Below are 17,315 nucleotides of genomic sequence, written 5' to 3' on the forward strand. Positions count from 1 at the left end.
TTGAATCTTTTCCGATTTAAGAGAAAAATCAATTAATGTGATATTTTAAGAGTGAAATTATTGGAAATAGCCGTAGGACAACCTGGCAATAATAAATATTGGTAATAACTATGGTCATGTAAATAAGAAGAGAATCCTAAGAAGAAAAACGTCACATCAATGGGCTAAGGCGTGCTTATGGTGAATGGAGGAGGTGCGGTCATAGTTTCCTTTCCGTTCAGGTCTCCTGTCCGATTCACGGCGTGTCGAAATGACGTTAAACGTTAAATACGTTCGACGCACGTCGACCATGCAAATTCGTGTTCTACTAGCACGTTCACTAGACCTCCCTCCCGCCCTCCGCCCACCCCAGTCCACCTCCCTTTTTCTACTTGTAAACTGTGAAACGTATCGTATAAATAATAGGATATAACTTAAGCTTAACCATAAAGACAACGTGCTTTACACGTACGTACTCGAGACATTCTTACTATATATTATACATTGTAACAGAATATTTAACCATAAAAACGTTCTCGTTTAACCCATAGTAACCCATAGCTTCGTACTGCAACTGCCATTCGAAATCATTAAACCTGATAATAGTTTTAACTATCGATTAAGAATATCTTTGTTAAACGGATAAACGGATTTATTTAGAAAAGTAGAAGAAGAATAAGAAAAAAATAAGGAAAAGGAAAAGAAAAAGATGTTAGATATCGACATGGATAATATACCATTGTTATTAGATTATTAATTTCGAAGGTAAATCACGAAAGTAGAGTTTAAAATCAATGGAAAAATAAATGGATTAATCGTCGATAAAACACATGTTACATTGGTTTAGACAGTTTTCTTAGGTGTTCGAGTCGACTCCGTAAGACACGCGAAGGAACAATACTCTAGCAAGAGAGAAAGAAGAATATCTCTCGAAAGGGTTCCACCAGAGTGAACCAAAGTGAGAGAAAGAGAGGGAGAGGGAGAGAGAGAGAGTGAGAGAGAGAGAGAGAGAGAGAGAGAGAGAGAGAAGGGGATCGTGAACGCAGACGATACACGTCGCACACGCGCTCGCGCATCAGAGACCGCAAGGCGAGAAAAGAAAAATGACGAAGAGAGACCTCGGCCTGGCGTCGTGCGCTGTTCGAAGGCGAGAGAGGGACGACGCTTTCGCAGATTCCACGTGAGATACCTGCGGCATTCTTCGTTCTGCACCAGGCATTAAGCCGGATGCACATTCGTCGTGGACAACGCGCGCTGAATTCGTTTCCAAGAAAAATATCGCACGCCTAAGGAACAAATTTTACGGCAGATTTTGTTTGCAACCCCACCCGCCCGTTCTACCATTCCGGCCCGGCGGCTCAATCTCGACTAAATTCACCATACCGCACCATACCGCACCATACCGCACTCTGCCCCCCCCCCCCCCCATAAAAATCCTTCTGCTGTCTCCTATCCTTGCTGTCTACCACCCAATGTGACACGTTCGAAGTGATCCCAAAATCTCCTTCGGTTCGGTCATTCATAAAAAATAAAAAAAATGACAGAGTTAAAAATCACATCGAATTAGGGATGCATGAGAAGGGACATGAACGTTGACACTGTGTAACCCTTCTTCCTTTTCTCTTTTTCTTTTTTTTTTTTTTTTTGTTTTTGAAGGAGAAATGGGCTTAAAAATTGAATCGAATAAAAAATGCAATGTTTCGTCGACAATAATGCAATACGAAATATAAAAAGTAATGATGAACAAAAAGTGGATTTGACGTTTACGTTATACCGTAATAGTATAAGGTTAATGATTACGAAGGATTACGATGAAAAAGTAATGGACTACTTTATATAAGTGATTACCTTCCTGTTAATGATCCCTCATGTAACATCGAGTTTTATCGGAGAACTACTTCCATCAACTTTCCACAAAACTGTTCCATTTAATCTTAGTTGGTTCGTGGAAAATCATATCCCGGTTAAATTTACTTTACTTCGAACGGCACGCTTAGATCTTAGCCGTTAAAGTTTATCTTTCTAATACGTAAAAAATGATCTATAGATCGAAAACACGAAATTTTATGGGGATGAGGGATATGGAACAAATAACCTCTGTGTAATTACGATCAAGTCGAATAATGATTTCTCTCCCATTTTCCCTTTCTCTCTTTCTCTTTCTGTCTGATCGTCGTTATTATCATCATCATCATCATCATCATCATCATCATCATCATCATCATCATCATCATCATCATCATCATCATCATCGAGAACGTGCGATTTCCTCGATACACGTTAATCGATCTTCATTACGTCGATTCATTGCAACCACAAAGGGAGAACATGCTCGACTACAAAAGCAAGTCTTTCGTTACGCTCCGAGAAACGTGATGAAGAGTAGAAGAGAAGAAACTCGTCTCTCTCTCTCATTCTTTCTCTCTCTCTCTCTCTCTTTGGGATGTGAAACAGTAAAAAAAAAAGAAAGAAGAAAATAAATAAAATAGAGGGGGAAAAAAAAGGAAACATCGTAATTCTTCCGAGGAATGGCACGGAGTTCCTTTTGTTGCGGTTTGACGATCGAATTCTGACGCGTCTCGCGTTTTCGTCAGGTATCGTTCGAAGAGGATACAGAGAGAGAGAGAGGGAGAGAGAGAGAGAGAGAGAGAAGATGAAGGACGAAAAAGAAAGAGGTTAAAGCGGACTTGAAAGGATCGTCTGACCGACGACTATTCATAATCGGGAATGACAAATCTAATAGATTCTCGGCGCCTTGGCGGTCGTAAGTGTGAGAGTAAAAGATTGTTGGAGGAGGAGGATGAGGAGGAGAAGGAGAAGAAGAAGAAGAAGAAGAAGGAGACTCTGAGAGAAGTGTTTCTATTGAACGGATGTAACGCCATAAGAAGAGAAAGAGAGAGAGAGAGAGAGAAAAGATAAAGAGAAAGAGGGAGAGAAACCTGGCGTCCCTTCTGGACCGCGTTTAACAATGATATCCTTCCTTGGACGCTGAGGCCGAAGGAGGAGAAATAAAGTCAAGCTCGCTGTTGGTCAGCTATAACGCGAGTCTCTTTCTCGCACAATGCACATTGTCGTAGGAAAGGAATGCGGAGGGGTTTCGCATTGTCGATGCATGCCGCACGCCTTTCCAACCTCTTACAAGCCCTTACAGGACCTCAGGAGACCTTACGAGACATTACAAAGCACGATATCAAGGCGTTTCTAACTCTCTATAACCCACACCCCATATCACTACCATTCACTAGAGTTATGCCCCTTCTATATACACCCACTCATTATTTTACTATCGCTATTATCTTTACAATTACAACGAAACGATTAAAATCCATTCGTCGTCATTGTCTCCATCCCCATCAACCCCCACCAATTAGCCCACTCATTCATCCCGATCTCATTTTAATAAAAATTCTCTTCGATGTTTCATTTCATTGAGTGATCGATTCTCGATGAAGGTTTAAAGATTGAAATAAATAAATAAATAAATAAATAAATAAATAAATGAAAAGGTTATCCTTCATATTTATTTTCGATGATAAAGGAATAAAATAAAGGAAGAAGGAATTTCCTTTCAACTGTTGCAATTTCTCGAACGGACGAAATTCGTCGGATGTAACAATAAAAAATAGAAGAAAAAAAAAAAGAGAAGAAGAAAAAAAAAGAAGATAAAAGAAAAATAGAATAAAAGGAAAGGAAAGTTTAAGGACAACTTTCAAGAAATATTATAATACTTATTTCTCTCTCTCTCTCTCTCTCTGTCTCTCTTTTTCTTTTTTTTCTCTTTATTCTCTCGTTTCAGCTGCAATATATCGGAACACCTTCCGGACAAGCACGGATAATCCTGGCATCGAGCTTGCTGGCACGTTTCTTCGTACGGAATAGGTATTCTCTATGACCAAGTGAGCGAACAATTCTCTCTCTCTCTCTCTCTCTCTCTCTCTCTCTCTCTCTCTCTCTCTTTCTTTCTTCTAACAGCTAGCTAGCTAAGCTAACTGGCTAACTGGCTGACTATATAGCTAGCTAGCTAGCTTACACGTATAGATGGGGGATGGCGAGAAAAAAAGAGAAAAAAAAAAAAAGAAAAGAAAGGAGAGAGAAGGAAGAAGAGGAAGATAAGGAGGAGAAAAAGGAGGATAAAGAGGAGGAGGAGGAGAAAGAAGAAGGCTACACAACTGTTGCTCTTTGCTTGGCACGAAGGCTCACAAATCGGTTTACGACCTTTCGGCGCCTTTTCACCCACCTGCTCTTCCTCTTCTCTTCTCTTCGTTTTCTCAATGTTCCTCTTTCAAAATGTACCTACGTAACTATCCTAACCGTGGGAGTACGTCCTACGTGAATACATTTTAGTATTTCTTCCCTTATTTACTTACTTACTTATTTCTTCCTTCCTTCCTTCCTTCCTTTTCTTTTTTTCTTTCTTTTTATTCTTTCACAAATCGAACTTAGTGACCAAAAAAGAGAGAGAATGATTTATATCTCTTTTAGATAATAATTTCTAATACTGACAAACGAAACGAATTGCTTGCTTTCTTCTATTTCCTTATGTCGTCAGTTGCCTAAAAGGAGTCTCGCAAAATGCAAGAGAAAGAGAGAGAGAGAGAGAGAGAGAGAGAGAGAGAGAGAAAGGAAAAGAAAAGTAAAAAAAAAAAAAAATAAGACCCTGGAGTTTTAACGGTCTACGATTAAACAGGAAACGACGACGTACAGATTGTTTGGCCGACATCAAAACCAATCGAAAGACATGGAACTTCTGTCTCTGATCTTTATAGCTCATTTCATCCAGGACAAGACGAGAATAAAGAGAGAAAAAAAAAAGAAAAAAATCAAAGAAATAGTTTACAACGACGAAAGAAGTTCATTATTCAGTAGGAGCAATATCAAAATCATTGATCGAATGTCCACCTTTTTAAGTAAATCCTTGATCGTAATCGTAGATAATTGTAAAAAGCCTTCGAACGTTGATTGATCATGCATATTTATTATACATACAATGGATTAGACGATCTGATTAGACTGATCTACTCGTTGCAAGACTTATGATTACTATTATTACTATTATTATTATTATTATTATTATTATTATTGTTATTATTATTCGTCATCGAGATCAGATTAATTAATACTCCTCGATAACATTTACAGTTCTCTTCAAAAGTTATTAGAGAATTACTCGTGTCTATTGATAAACGTTTAAGATCATTTTTACGAGTTTTCATTTATTTGTTTATTTTCTATAAAGAATATGTTTCATTTCGCGATGGTGTTAAAAAAAAAAAAAATAAAAGAAAAAAAAGAAAAAATAGAAACAAAAAAAAAAGAAAAAGAAAACCAAATTAATAATGTATTCTCGGCAAATGCAACCAACGAGGTTATCGCAAACTCGTTTGATTCTAAGTCACGCTGTAGACTTTAAATTTAGCTCGCGGCATAGATCCTTTATCAACGATAACAAACCTGACTCTAATTAATACCGACAATTCTATCATTCTCAGATTCCAATAACCAATTAAGCTTGATGTTAAATCGATTCAACGTTCTGCCATATTGAATTTGTTGCAATCGAATCAACATAAGATGTTCACTGATTCAAACAAAATTTTTCCAATTGCATTAATTATTTTCATCGTTATTAAGATATCACGATCAACGAAACAACTTATTGAATTTAATATTGACGGTGACGATTATTGACGATATTGACGAAGAGGGGGAAAAAAAAAAAAAGAAAAAAAAAAGGAAACAAGAAAAACATCAAACAAACGAATAAAAAAAAAGGAAGCAAAGCAAGGCAAAGGAAAAAAAAATTGAAAAAAGATAAAAAAGAATATTTTTAGTAAACCATACCAGGAAAAGTTTGGTTTAATAATTTAAACGTGACCAATATATATAAATATATATATACATATATATATATATATATATATATATATATCGATTTGGTTCTAGGCATTCGAACGAAGAATCTGTGCCATGTCGCGTAAACACACTATAATAATAATACTATAAATACGCCGCTCTCGGCGAGACCAAACGTATGCAGGCGCCGGCGCCGCCGGTCGCGTACATTACACGCTCCGAGGAAGCATTATCCGTCCTACGTATCCAACGTTATTCACTCTCCTACTCATTCTTTTATCTCTCTCTTTCTCTCTTTCTTTCTCTTTCTCTACCGTTGCTACACTCACCAAACTGACCGGATCACACCACGGTTCGAATCGGAGCTCTAACTGGCTTTAAGTTGAACGACGACCAACCACAAACCGATTCTCATCGTCTTCTCATTTCTAGTTTTTCCTTTTCTTTTTCCTTTTTTTTTTTTTTTTTTTTTTTTTTTTTTTTTTTTTGGAAATCAACGAATCGATCTCTTCCTTAATCTCTATGAAAGAAAGAGAGAGATTACAATTTAATATCCAAATTGATTATTTGGATAATATTAATGATTGAAACAAAAGGAAACAAAAAAAAAGGTCATTCAAATTTGTACTAGATACGCTGTGAGTAATAACGTATTGAAGAAAAAAAAAAGGATATAATTTATCTAGATAGAGAGAGAGAGAGAGAGAGAGAGAAGATATATATGTATATATATATCATGTAATTCTGATCATTTATCATTCGTCCTTTTCTCGGATAATATAAAGGATAATATTTTTTTTCTCTCTCTTTTTCTTTCTTTCCTCTTCTCTCAATCAAAAGAAACAAATGTTGTAACTACGAATGTTGTTATTCTCAATAACTCCGTTGCATATGGACATGCATATGGACATAAATACGTATGTAAACGATACATACGTTTCTTTTTTCTTTTTTTTTTTTCTTTTTTTTTTTCAAGAGAACAAATTTATCTTAGAGTCGTGTAACGTTATGAACCTCCTCCCATGTTATTTATACCCTTCATTATCTCTATGTCTCATAACGTCAGTGTGCATTGTTTCACAGCAGTTACTGGCCGACCTGATTTTCCTTCTTCCCTTTCTATACGTGAACTTTTTTTTTATCCCCTCTCTCTCTCTCTCTTGAATCTTTTTATTTATTTTTTTTTCTTACCCTCTCTCATCTTAATCGTGCAATAAATCCAACACCTATCCAACCGACCTTATCGTCGCGACGGCTCCCATTTTGAATAATAGAAGGAACGATCTGTGCATAGGTAAAACCTATCTATCTTTCTCTCTCTCTCTCTCTCTTTCTCTCTCTCTTTCTCTCTCTTTCTCTCTTTAAAATATTTGCATCGTATGTTAATACGGGATTGCACTTGGCAATAAAAGAAACATATAGTAACACGACGTGAAACGCATAAACGTTCTTTTGTGTGTGTGTGTGTGTGTGTGTATATATATATATACGTGTGTGTATATATATATATATAAAAAAAAAGAAAAGGAGAAAAAAGAGGAAGAAAAAAAAAAAAGAAAACATTTGAAATCAACGTAATTAACTGCTTAGAATCTTACCTTGCTTAATTTATTCTACGTAAAATCACGTATTAAGTATACTTTCGAAATACGTTGAAGTAATTGGCTCCGATATTTAACGCTTGGTAATCCAATAGATTGCTTCGAACTTTCGGATCCTTCTTATTATTTACTGTAAAGAAAGAAAAAGAAAGACAATTTTTCAATATAACTTTTTATTCTGAAGAAAAAGAAAAAAAAAAGAAGATGAAGAAGAAAATGCGTCTAATTGTATAACGTTCATAAATGAAAAAAAAATTTATTCGCGATAATTTCATTAGGTTCGTTTTCTTTTTTTTTTTTTTTTTTATTCATTTTCTTTCTTTCTTTTCTTTTCTCTCTTTTTTTTTTTTTTTTTTTTTTTTTTTTTTTACGAGACATCCGTATTTTTTTTATCATCGACGCGCGTTTAACTGACACATCTCACGGCAATTAATTCTTCAACGCCATTTTAACTTTTGAATCAGACGGAAACTGCGTATAAAGATATTTCGAATATCCTATTTACATTTTATTACCGTACAAAATTATATTCCTGGTTCGTGTCCAAAGTTCGTAACATAAATATATATATATATATATATATACATATAATTTCTTTTCTCTTTTTCAATATAAATTACGCTTTACATTCTATTTTTTATTTTATTAGAAACTCGAAACAAAAAGCAAAATATAAAATAAAAAAATTGGATTTATTGTTCAAAAAATCAAACAATAACGCGTATATACATATATATATATATATATTAATCTATATTTTCAAATGAAATAGTGTAATAATTCCTTAAACATTAATATCATCGAACAAAAATTCTAAGATTTAAATAATAAGATTTTTTCCATTGTAACAGTCATTACAGGATGATAATTATAAGCAGGACATTGAAAGGGTAATTAGATTGTTAAGTGACGCGGTCAAGGAAGAATCGAAAGGCCTCATGTTTGCGGTATCGTCGATACGCGACGTCTATTAAAAGCTAATTATACGGCATTCCAACATGGCGCAAATGCGTCGTGGGCGCGCGGACATTCAAATGAGAGTGCAGTATAAAAAAAAAAAAAAAAAAAAAAGAAAAAAAAAAGAAAGAATAAAAAAAAAAAAAAGAAAGAAAGAAAGAAAAAAGAAAAAACCGTGTAGACGCATATCTATATGTAAATAAAAAAATATATATATACATATATATATATATATATATATATATATATATATATGATAAATAAAGATTCTTAATAGTCGTTGTAGACATATACACATAGATATCGAATTTAAGTTGTGCTTTCCCGCCACCTACACATGTAATACATACATACATACATACATACATAGAGGCAACTCTCTAACGCGTGCCATTCTTCGCCGTTTTATGGCTCCGTACTTGTAGTCGACCGATGGGAATGTTGGCGCCATTTGCCACGAACAACACGTCAGAGAAATGCGCGTACATGTATAAACAGACACACGTATGTACACACAAACACGCGCTCGCGCGCACGTATATACACAGAAAGAAAGAGAGAGAAAGAGATACATACAAATATATACACTTAGATATCAGATACGCATCTCCGTTATACACATAGAGAATAAAGGAGTCAAGTCGAATCCGCATCGATCGAATCTCGAGTTCGTTCTACCGAGACCATACTAGCACGACGATGTACGATTTCTATCGACTTTCGATCAAGAACGTGTATATATATATATATATGTATGTATGTATGTATGTATGTATGTATGTATGTATGTATTATATATACCATGCTTCTCCAACCGATTAGATCTTTACCAACGCCTGTGACATGGTCTTTCTCTTCCGCTAAGTTTTTTTCTATTTTCTTTGTTGTCTCTTTTTTTTGCTTTTGTTCCTCCTTTTTCTATTGCTTTTATTCTTTCTTTTCGTTTTTTTTTTTTTAGGAGAGACCACCCATTTTTTTCTGTCTGTCCTCTCAACACCTAATTCCTATTTCTTTTTTTTTTTTTTTTCTATTTTCTACATTCCCAGACTAATTTATCTTTGACTTTTCGAAATTTCTCTCTACTAGATTCTACACACACACACACACATATATATATATATATATATTATGTATATATATATATATATATATATATATATATATATATGTAGAACTGATCTCTCAGCTCGAGAACTTGTAATAATATTTTTCCAATGTCCAAAGTGAATTGATAACCGTGCTACCTTCTCCCTGGGGAAAAACAGAAGAGCCCAGCCATGTAAACTCAGACGTTGGTTTATCCTTTCAAACGTGTATATTGAAGAACATCGAAGAATTTTGCTATTGCTGATAATATATTTTAGGTTTTATGACGTTCATACGATAATAAATTTGATCGATAGGTAAACCGATATTTTCGGATTCGATACGAACCTTGATTAACCTTTCATCCTTTTTATTTTTTTCTTCTTTTCTTTCCTTTTTTCTTTTTCTTTTTTTCTTTTTTTTTTTTTAAATAAAAAGCTCGCTTAACGATCGTTCGAACATAATCGAACATCATTTTGTTTCCATTTGAAAGAAACATGGCGTCCATTCGATACCACACGAATCGCGATAATCAAACGTTTCTTTTTAGAATCGAATCTATCGATAATTAATCGTTGATCGAATAATTTGAAGAAAAAAAAAACGTCAGAAAGAGAGAGAGAGAGAGAGAGAGAGAGAGAGAAAGAGAGAGAGAGAGAGAGAGAGAGGATATGTAAGTTAAATACATACAACGTATGTATGTTCCAGGTTCCGCGCCATTACTATACAATGGCGACATCGTAATGGCCGACTTAATACCTAAAGTAGTATCGTTGAAAAAATTCGAGCTTCGTCGGTATTACCCGACGATCGATCAAATAGATATTATTCGTACGCATTTTCTTTCTTTTTCGTTTTTTTTTTTTTTTTTTCTTTTTTCTTTCTCTGTTTTCTTTTCGTCTTATCGACTGACACAACCTTTATTCGTACAATTATTATTATTATTATCGTCATTATTATTGTTATGAAAATTCGTTATAGAACAATTTTGATAATTTTTCTTTAGGCAGTGGGAGGAGTGGGTTGGATACGAAGAGTTAGTTCGAAGTTGGAGATATAACGAAAAAGAGATTATCGTTAGCAAGCGCCCTGTCGATCGTTGTTCTACATTTCGCGATATCTGTCCTTGCGCGACAGAGCACTCATTTAAAATAAAAAAAAATATTTATCAGTAATGGTGACACGCACGCATAATTTACATTTATCGTTATGAACTGGACAACGACATTGTCCGAGTACGTAACATTTCTACGACGTTTAATTAAAAAAAAAAAAAAAAAAAAAGAAAAAATATATATATATACGAGTAAGGTAAAACAGTAAAGAAAAATTTGAAAAGACCTACAAAAATGGTTAAAACGATGTACGAAAGTCCTGACAAATTTCTTCTTCCCAAATTATTGTTACGGTCCATCTTGTAGCCTTTTCCTTTCTTTTTTTCTTTTTTTTCTTTCATTTCTTCTTTACGTTCTCATCTTCAAACGAAAAAGAAAAAAAAAATATATATATATGGATATAAAATTAAGTCGACTATAAACGTCGTCTATATATGATTTACAAATAATTATAACCTCAAATTTACTTTCTATGCGAATACGCCGTGCCTTAAATATATTCGAAAATTACTACAACTTAATAATTACTTTTTATATGTTTGCTTATCGGACGGGAACACAAAAATTCCATCCAATTTTTACCAGAACTTTGTGCCTTCTTCGAATAAAGTACATATTCTTCTCGGTGATCATCTTCATTAGTCCGACATGCGAAATCTCGTCGCATTTTTCGAGATTCCGTTTGAATATTTTTATCGGTCATGATGTAACCTTAAATAAAATTCCAACGAGGTAACCGAGACAATGACTTCCATCGAACTACGTCGTTTTTTGTTTTCTCTTCGAGAAAAATCCGCCTTCGGAGTCATTTTCATACCGCTAGGCGTCGCGTCGATCGTTCGGGTCACGTGACATTAGGCGCGATAAGAGAGAAAAATTTAAAATTACGTACCGTCGATACGATATATATTTTATAAAAAAAAAAAAGATATGAACGTTAAATAGTTATATAAAGAGGATTAAAAAAAAAAAGAAAAAAGAAAGAAAAGGATTTAGTTTTATAAGAAAAACAAAAACCATCTAAAACGAATTTACCTATACATATATCTATATATGTGTGTATATATATATATATGTAATGTATTTGTTAAGAATAAACTACGTATAAGATGTAAATAAGTTACATACAAAGAACGAAGATTACAAATGGGAAAATGTCACGACACTGAGGTCACGCTTAGGAGTTAAGTTGCGAATGCAAATCGCCAGGATTTGACCCGTTTATCGTTTACGTAGTAACAATAAATAACTCTCCGTGACTAACTTGTGGTATATATTGATATTGTATAAAGAATCTAAAAGATTTTTAGAAAAGAGAGTTCGAAATCTACGGCAAACTTTTTCCTTCTTTTTTATTTCACTCCTAAGAAGTTCTATATTAAAAAAAAAAAAAAAAAAGAAAAAAAAAGAATAATAATTTGTCCTTCTTCTTTGAAGAATAAAAAAAAAAGAAAGAAAGAAAGAGTACAAAAAAAGAATATTAAATTAGAATCACTTATTATATAACTGCATATATATATATACATATATATATATATTTATTAATCTTTCCTTTTTTTATTTTCAATGAAGAAAAATTGAAAAAAAGATAGCCCCTTCTTATAAAAAGCATTTATAACTTCTAATTAATGAACATACACACGTAACAAAGATTTTAAAGAAAGATTTACGATTCTATTCTACATGCGGTCATTTAAAATAATATATAGTAACTAAAAAACTAAAAAGATGATGATAATAATAATAATAATAATAATAATAATAATAATAATAATAATAATAATAAAATGAAGAGAACTAACACAATGAATTAATTTATAATAAGTCGCTATGGAGGAAAAAAAAAATAAAAAAAAAAAAAAAGAAAAACAACAGTCTTAAATAGCTAAATGAAAACATGCTTGTATGTATGATGAGAGTGGAGTGCAGTCTTTGTTAGTGAAAAAGTAATCGTGCTTGTAATTTAATTGATTCGTTCTTTTCTATCTTTTTTTTTTTTTTATATTTTATATTTTTTAATTAGAAACTAACTTGAATATTGGAAGTAACTGAACATTAAAAAAATAAAAAATAAAAAAAAAACATTAGGAGAAAAAAATATTGTCTTTGTATTAGCTAGAGTTCCTCGTTTTTTTTTTTTTTTTTAAAGGTTCAACGCGCATACATTTCAAGAATCTATATCTGCATGTTAATCAATCAATATCAACCAAAACGAGGAAGAAAAAAAAAAAAAAAAAAAAAAGAAGAAGAAAAGAAGATTAAGACTCATTCATCAATGGCAAATAAGAACGTGGACTGTATAAAGCACAATTACAGTATATTTCACAAGTTGTTTAAACATTCATACATAATTATACGAATTTCCGCATGTGACGAAAAGGCGATTCTGTCAATTAGGGGGAGGATTAGTTAATAAAAACAATGTATTTTAAGGAGAGAAGAAAAAAAAAAAAAAAAAAAAAAGAAAAAGAATTATTATCAGGGACGTCGAGAAGAAGGATTCGTGAAACGGCTTCAAAATGATGATACTTTAAGGCAGACTTTGCCAATAATCAATCAGCCAGGATGATCTTTTCTGGCTTAAGAATTTGCGAGGCCTATCTATCCTCTCTCATCGACTACGTGAGAGATCTGTCATTCGTTTAGTTTCGTGATTTTACTCGTTTTTTTTCCTTTTGTTTCTTTTCCTAAAGAATAATCTTATTACTTTTTTTTTTCCCCTTTCTTTTCAATTTCTTTCTTTCTTTCTTTCTTTCTTTCTTTATTTTCCCTTCAATAATTCAACCGGAATTTCTTTTTTTCCCCGCTGCGGCGGTCGCTGCTGCAATAATTTCGGAATGTCGACGATTTTTTATTTTTTATACTTTTTTTTTTTTTAATTTTTTTTTTTTTAATTTTTGTTCTCTTTTCTTTTCCTTTTCTCTAATTTTACCTTTATCAAGGTGCAATAAATAAATGATATCTCCTTTACACTGAGATTTGATTCATATGATCGGCTCGCTATTTAATGTTAATTCAAAGCAGGTGGAGGAGGGTGCAATTACTGCACCTGCTGTTACACTAACAATTTAGAGCGAAACAATCATATGCAGTTTATATAGTTCCATTTCTGTATTCTTCTTTTTTTTTCGTGTCCTTTTTATTATTTTATTATTATTATTATTATTATTATTATTATTTTTTTTTTTTTTTTAATTTCTTTTTTTCCCCCTTTCAAAGTCTATTCAGTGAAAAAAAAACTTAAAAAAATAGAAACAAATTTGTTGTAATTAGAAACAGTAAAGTCATTGCACCGTCAGTTATTTTACTCTCTGTTTCTATTCAAACTGATGGGCCAATGTAACATTTTGCAATGTAATGGACAGAGCAACATTCTCTCACCATCTATTGATCACATTTTATCATCGTATTTATATAATGTAATGTACAATATGCAGCTACATTATGAATAATCAGTATGTCCAACGCATTCAAACTGACAACACCGTGGGTACTTTTCGCATTTGTCTTGTTCTTAAATTGGTTTTTTTTTTCCTTTTTTTTTTTCGTTTGTTTGTTTGTTTGTCAAAGATATCATTTAAATTATTATTATTAATTAATTAATTAATTAATTAATTGTGTATTGTATGTTTCAGAGTTAGGTACTTTAATACAATTACTTCAAGTTTTTGTCCACATTTCTTGTGGTATCTCTGTGTAAAAAGTGTAACTATAATGCTAATGTAATAATAATTATAATAATAAGTTGCTCAAGGCAATAGTCCTGTGTGGCCGTTCGATTGTGTGCTCACGACCATATTTTTTATTTTCCCCACTCCCCTCCCCCCGAAAACTTCCTCTGGCACAGTGACAACATACGATAACCTGTTCACCCTCCACTCAAGATCCAAAGGATCTTGCGCTTCGCACAAAGTGTTACTGCTCTTTTTTTTTAAAAGTATTATTCGTTCGTGGGGGGGACGGGTGTGCAGCTGTTTTTTTTTGTTGTTGTTGTTGTAGTTGTTGTTGTTGTTGTTGTATGATGTTAATATAGCAACTGAATGTTGACAAAATAACGTTCCGATTAGCGGTTGGCATTTTTAAGTTGATTGGAGAGCCAATCTAGACCCTCGTAAAGTCCATCTCCACTCGTGGCACACGTTGCTTGTATGTACCAATTACGATTACGTAAAGAATGCAAACCCAATTTATCAGTTATTTCTGCAGCATTCATCGCATTTGGCAGATCCTGTAATATTTTACATTAGACAATGATCCATAACAATTTCAAGAAAAGTTCAAATGTCGAACGGCTAAACAATTATAGACACCATACGAACCAATAGGATAAAAAATTCTTCATACTAATAATTATTATTCATACACATTATTATTATTATTATTATTATTATTATTATTATTATTATTATTATTATTATTAATATTATTATTATTACTTACTTGTTTATTAGCGAATATTAAAAGTACCGCATCTCTAAGCTCATCCTCTGCTAACATTCTCATCAACTCCTCACGTGCTTCACCAATACGTTCCCTATCATTACTATCAACGACAAATATAAGTCCCTAAAACAATGAAATATCATGTCGATTAAAAATTAATTACAAATATATAACTCAAAGTAATTCGAAAAGCACGATGACAAAAAAAAAAAAAAAAAAAGAAAGAAAGGAAAAAGGAAAATAAAATAAAAATGAAAAATTAAATTAAATTAAATTAAATTAAAAGAAAGAAAAGAAAGAAAACAAGAACATACTTGTGTATTCTGGAAGTAATGTCGCCACAAAGGTCTGATTTTGTCTTGGCCACCTACATCCCATACAGTAAAACTTATGTTCTTATACTCGACTGTTTCTACATTGAACCCTATACGAAGAAACTATTTCATTAGTTCAGCATATTTTTAGTTAAGTAAGAATAATTTTGTAAAAGCATTGTTCGTTTCAAGATATTACATAATATACGAATAACATATAAAAAAAAAAGAAAAAAAAAAAAAAAAAAAAAAATGAAATAGGAAGAACGTGTAAAATAAACATAATATATGGTATATATATATATATATATGTATATATATATGTGTGTGTGTGTGTTTATATTTACCTATAGTGGGAATCGTTGTAACAATTTCCCCTAATTTTAATTTGTACAGAATTGTGGTTTTACCAGCTGCATCGAGGCCTACCATCAAAATTCTCATTTCTTTTTTGCCAAAGAGGCCTTTGAATAATGTTGCAAACATATTCCCCATGGCTGGTATTAGCTATGTAGAGATACCTGTAACAAATGTATATATTAATGAATTAAATATTCAAATGATACTCTTTCGTATCGAATTATATTACATCAAAATTTGAATAAAAATCATAAATCATTAATTTCAATTTCAAAATATCATTGAGGAACGAAATTACACTTATCTATCCTATCTCCTATCGATTTAATCCTATTAAAAAATTGATTGTGTTTGATAAATTTTTAAATGAAGGTACACATTGAAATCGATTCTTTTACTTGGAATAATTAACGATGATGTTGATTCTATTTAGAAAAAAAAATTATAAGATGCGGATGAGATACGTGACATACAATATAGTCACAGTGCCATTATTAACTCAACATATAGTCAAAAATATATATATATATATACATATATATATATATATATATATATATACATATATTATTTATAATGTAATCGAAAAATAAGATATATAAAGGCTGCGAAGAACATTTTAATCGTAATTCTGTGAAATAAGGTACGACGCAAATATGGTAGTTAAAAAATATACATCAAACAAAAGAAAAGCTATTAAATGATATATCTTCTTCTACGTACGTAGGAATAACTTGTAATCGAATAAATATATTTAAAAAAAAAAAAAAAAAAAAAAAAAAAAGAAGGAAGAAAATTTTTGCCACGCAAACCGTGCAACTGCACAAACACGTAGGAATTAACATGCACTTGTCAGTCGAGCCCGAATGAGTTAACCTGAATAACCACGATATATAATAACGAAGTATATTAAAAATATAATGTCGAAAAGAAATTATTTATGAAGACGTACGAGTTTTGGTCCGAAGTAAAAAGAAAACAATATATAAAATCCGTAGAGAGAAAAAAAAAAGAGAGAAAGAGAGCGAGGAGAGAGAGAGAGAGAGAGAGAGAGAAAAAAAGAAAAAAAAGAAAGAAAAAAGAATTGTGGAGGCACGCACGAGATGCTCACGCTGCGCGCTATTGATTCTCATTTTAATACATCGCTATGATTATCAGACTAGCATACCCTTATTTATATATCTTTAGAGTGCTTTGTTGTAGATTTATGCACTTTCAAAACTTGTTGGCTACTTAATACGCCAATATCGTAGTAATGCAAACAAGGCGGGGGATATTGTGCGGTTTGCGAAGCCACTGCGTACACCCGGTTGTCTGTCACCTTCGACCTACTCCCCAGCGAATCGTCAAAGGTTCCACGCTCAAACTTCCATTATTTATTTAACTTGGCCTGATTATTGAGAACCCTTTTAACGACACCTTCCACGTATATATCACTTACGTTACTTACGTTTCAGTAAAAAAGATTATTTTTTCACGAGAAACGATAAAACATAAAACCAACACTCTCGAAAAGTACCGTATGTCAAAATGGCGGACGTGGAAAGGATTCATGCCTTATGCCACGTATAGGGCCCTCGAAATTTTCTTATTGGTTAAATCGATCA

The 17,315-nt window shown here is 32.5% G+C and overlaps 2 protein-coding genes across 7 annotated transcripts in view; both read right to left on the reverse strand.

Moving 5' to 3' along the window:
• Positions 1-12,027, reverse strand: part of LOC124957387 (dorsal-ventral patterning protein Sog) — a 61,804-nt gene extending 49,777 nt beyond the window's left edge. For 3 of the 5 annotated variants that reach the window (XM_047514388.1, XM_047514382.1, XM_047514381.1), the window contains exons 1-3: positions 11,120-12,027; positions 10,822-10,951; positions 7,431-7,563 (exon numbers count right to left, since the gene is read on the reverse strand). The gene's annotated coding sequence lies outside the window, so the exon portion shown is untranslated. The remainder of the gene's footprint in view (positions 1-7,430; positions 7,564-10,821; positions 10,952-11,119) is intronic. The other 2 variants (XM_047514389.1, XM_047514383.1) reach the window with 1 other exon arrangement.
• Positions 12,028-12,891: 864 nt separating this feature from the next.
• LOC124957396 (ADP-ribosylation factor 1) lies at positions 12,892-17,296 on the reverse strand. 2 transcript variants are annotated; one of them, XM_047514413.1, is made up of 5 exons: positions 17,159-17,296; positions 15,696-15,869; positions 15,349-15,458; positions 15,032-15,157; positions 12,892-14,819 (listed from the first exon to the last, which is right to left on the reverse strand). In XM_047514413.1, the coding sequence occupies exons 2-5, from the start codon at positions 15,841-15,843 to the stop codon at positions 14,655-14,657; spliced, it is 549 nt and encodes a 182-aa protein (XP_047370369.1). In that variant the 5' UTR covers positions 15,844-15,869; positions 17,159-17,296; the 3' UTR covers positions 12,892-14,654. The 2 variants fall into 2 exon arrangements, with proteins under 2 accessions (XP_047370369.1, XP_047370368.1); XM_047514412.1 differs by having other exon boundaries at positions 16,877-17,266.
• Between the last annotated feature and the right edge of the window lie 19 nt (positions 17,297-17,315).

This window comes from Vespa velutina, chromosome 25 (genome assembly GCF_912470025.1).
Source record: "Vespa velutina chromosome 25, iVesVel2.1, whole genome shotgun sequence".
Classification (NCBI taxonomy): Eukaryota; Metazoa; Arthropoda; class Insecta; order Hymenoptera; family Vespidae; genus Vespa; species Vespa velutina.